The sequence below is a fragment of the Engraulis encrasicolus genome, chromosome 1 (genome assembly GCF_034702125.1).
Source record: "Engraulis encrasicolus isolate BLACKSEA-1 chromosome 1, IST_EnEncr_1.0, whole genome shotgun sequence".
Taxonomy (NCBI): domain Eukaryota; kingdom Metazoa; phylum Chordata; class Actinopteri; order Clupeiformes; family Engraulidae; genus Engraulis; species Engraulis encrasicolus.
The window spans coordinates 13,332,787-13,335,286 of record NC_085857.1 but is presented as its reverse complement, the minus strand read 5'-3'; the positions used below and the strand labels follow the sequence as shown (position 1 = coordinate 13,335,286).

Here is a 2,500-nt window from a genome sequence, read left to right as displayed (position 1 = left end):
ATGAACCTGTCCTAGAGCATTCACCCAAAAAATCTGGGACAAATCCAAACATCCGTTCAAAAGTTATCGCGTTAACACGAAAGACCTTACGCGGCGGCGGACGCGGACGCGGCGGCGGCGGACACGGCGGCGGCGGACGCGGCGGCGGCGCACGCAAAACCATTACATCCCCGACGCTCCGCGTTTCGGGGATATAAATATACCAGTTAGTAGACAACCCCATGAACACATTCTTGGACAACACTTTTACAGCTCTTCCCCAGGAGCAAGTACGGTAGCTACTAACTATCCATGAAAAGGACCACATCACATCACATGAGAATTTTATTGCGTGGCCATAACCCATGATGATGTCCCAGTGACACAGCATATTACACAATCCAGGACCGTCACTTGTCCATTCAGCTGTAACCGTCTGCACACACAAGATTCAGGAAGAAGCCAGCAAGTGCAAATGGCAGTAGCAATTTCTCAGTTGTTTTCCAGGCTAACCCGAGTCATAAAGATTAAAGATTATATGCACATTCAAATATACCAGTTAGTCGACAAGTTTATCTGGTATTTTAAGCAAAACTTTTCTGGTATTTAAAGGTGCACTGTGTAGAATGTGGCCAGAATGGGTACTGCAACTATGCTGCTCATTGAAACTGTGCTGTCTATTACCAAATTGTATCTTGTCATGAACATTTACTGAATAATAAACCAATATTTACTAGTATAACCAAAGTACAGTAAGTTTTGCAGCTAAAAATGTCAATTTCTGGAAATTCAAATAGCAGACCATGGAGAATATCCCCCTTTTCATGTATGAAAAATGCAATTGGAATGCATTTCCAGCACAGTGTCCCTTTAACGCTGTCTTTACGTTGTCTTAATGTTGTCTTAACGTTGTCTTCCTGTGTCCTGTGTAGGTGGCGGTAATGTTTTAACTTTGTCTTCCTGTGTCCTGTGTAGGTGGCGGTAATGTTTTAACGTTGTCTTCCTGTGTCCTGTGCAGGTGGCGGCCACGCTGAACAACCTGGCGGTGCTGTACGGCAAGAGGGGCAAGTACAAGGAGGCGGAGCCACTCTGCAAACGCGCCCTGGAGATCAGAGAGAAGGTACGGCAAGCCACAGGGGACAAACCTATTGAAATAAATAAATGAGAATGTTTTTTCAGGCCAAGATCTAGAAGCTCTAAAAGGACACGCAAACTTATTGAAATAAATGAATGAGAATGTTTTTTGTCAGAACATCTAGGTATGGCAAGCCAAAATCTAGAAGGCACACACACACACACACACACACACACACACACACACACACACCACAGAAGAAGTCAGGTGGGTGGAACGATTCCTGTTGGCGTGCACAGCATACCGTAATAAGACCTGAGGAGGTTGTTAAGTTAAATTAAAAATGTAATTAGGAAACAAAACACCCCCAAGGGAATAAGTAGTTGACAGTAGGGTTGTTTGTTTTACATTCTGCAAAATAGTGTTCACATAAAACATCCCAAAGAACAATCGTTATGCAGTAAATTAACAAGCAAAACCTGCAGCCATTTCATTCTTCATTTATCTGTCTGTTCTACGGTGAAGCATTACCCTTCAGACAGTTTATAATTTATTCATTTATTTCGTGTCTGCCTCTCTCTCTCTCTCTCTCTCTCTCTCTCTCTCTCTCTCTCTCTCTCTCTCTCTCTCTCTCTCTCTCTCTCTAGCTCTTTGTCTGGTTGTTTGCCTTTTGCAGGAGACTGTGAGAATAAAACAGCCTTAGCTTATTTGTTTGTGCCGATCCCTCATGTCTCTCTCCCTCCACCTTCTCCAGGTCCATCTTGATGTGTCCTGGCCTTGCTGTGTCAGAATCATCCTTGGCTAACGTTTCTCTCTCCTCTTCTTCCCTGCCTTCACACATCCCTCCATTCTCTCCCTCCCTCTCTCCTCTTCTCCCCCCCTCTCTGGTCCAGGTGCTGGGTAGGGAGCATCCTGATGTGGCTAAGCAGCTGAATAACCTGGCGCTGCTGTACCTATACCATTCTAATCTCTCTCTCTCTCTCTCTCTCTCTCTCTCTCTCCTTCTCTCCCCCTCTCTCCCTCTCTCCTTCTCTCCCCCTCTCTCCCTCTCCCTCTCTCTCTCTCTCTCTCTCTCTCTCTCTCCCTCCATCCCCTCTTCTGTGTAGGTGCTGGGTAGGGACCATCCTGACGTGGCTAAGCAGCTGAATAACTTGGCTCTGCTGTGCCAGAACCAGGGCAAGTATGAGGAGGTGGAATACTACTACTGCAGGGCCCTGGAGATCTACGAGACGCGCCTGGGGCCCGACGACCCCAACGTGGCCAAGACCAAGAACAACCTGGTGAGGAGAACATAGTAGACACACACACACACACACCCCAACACACACACACACACACACACACAACCCCAAAGTGGCCAAGACCAAGAACAACCTGGTGAGGATAATGTAGATACACACACACATTTGCACACACACACCCACACACACAGGCACACACACAACA

At 46.6% G+C, this 2,500-nt stretch overlaps 1 protein-coding gene across 4 annotated transcripts in view; it reads left to right on the top strand.

Moving 5' to 3' along the window:
• Positions 1-2,500, top strand: part of LOC134448030 (kinesin light chain 1-like) — a 129,027-nt gene that overhangs the window by 81,248 nt on the left and 45,279 nt on the right. For all 4 annotated transcript variants that reach the window (XM_063197791.1, XM_063197798.1, XM_063197807.1 and 1 more), the window contains 2 exons: positions 998-1,099; positions 2,161-2,334. In XM_063197791.1, coding sequence (XP_063053861.1) covers positions 998-1,099; positions 2,161-2,334 — 276 coding nt within the window. The remainder of the gene's footprint in view (positions 1-997; positions 1,100-2,160; positions 2,335-2,500) is intronic.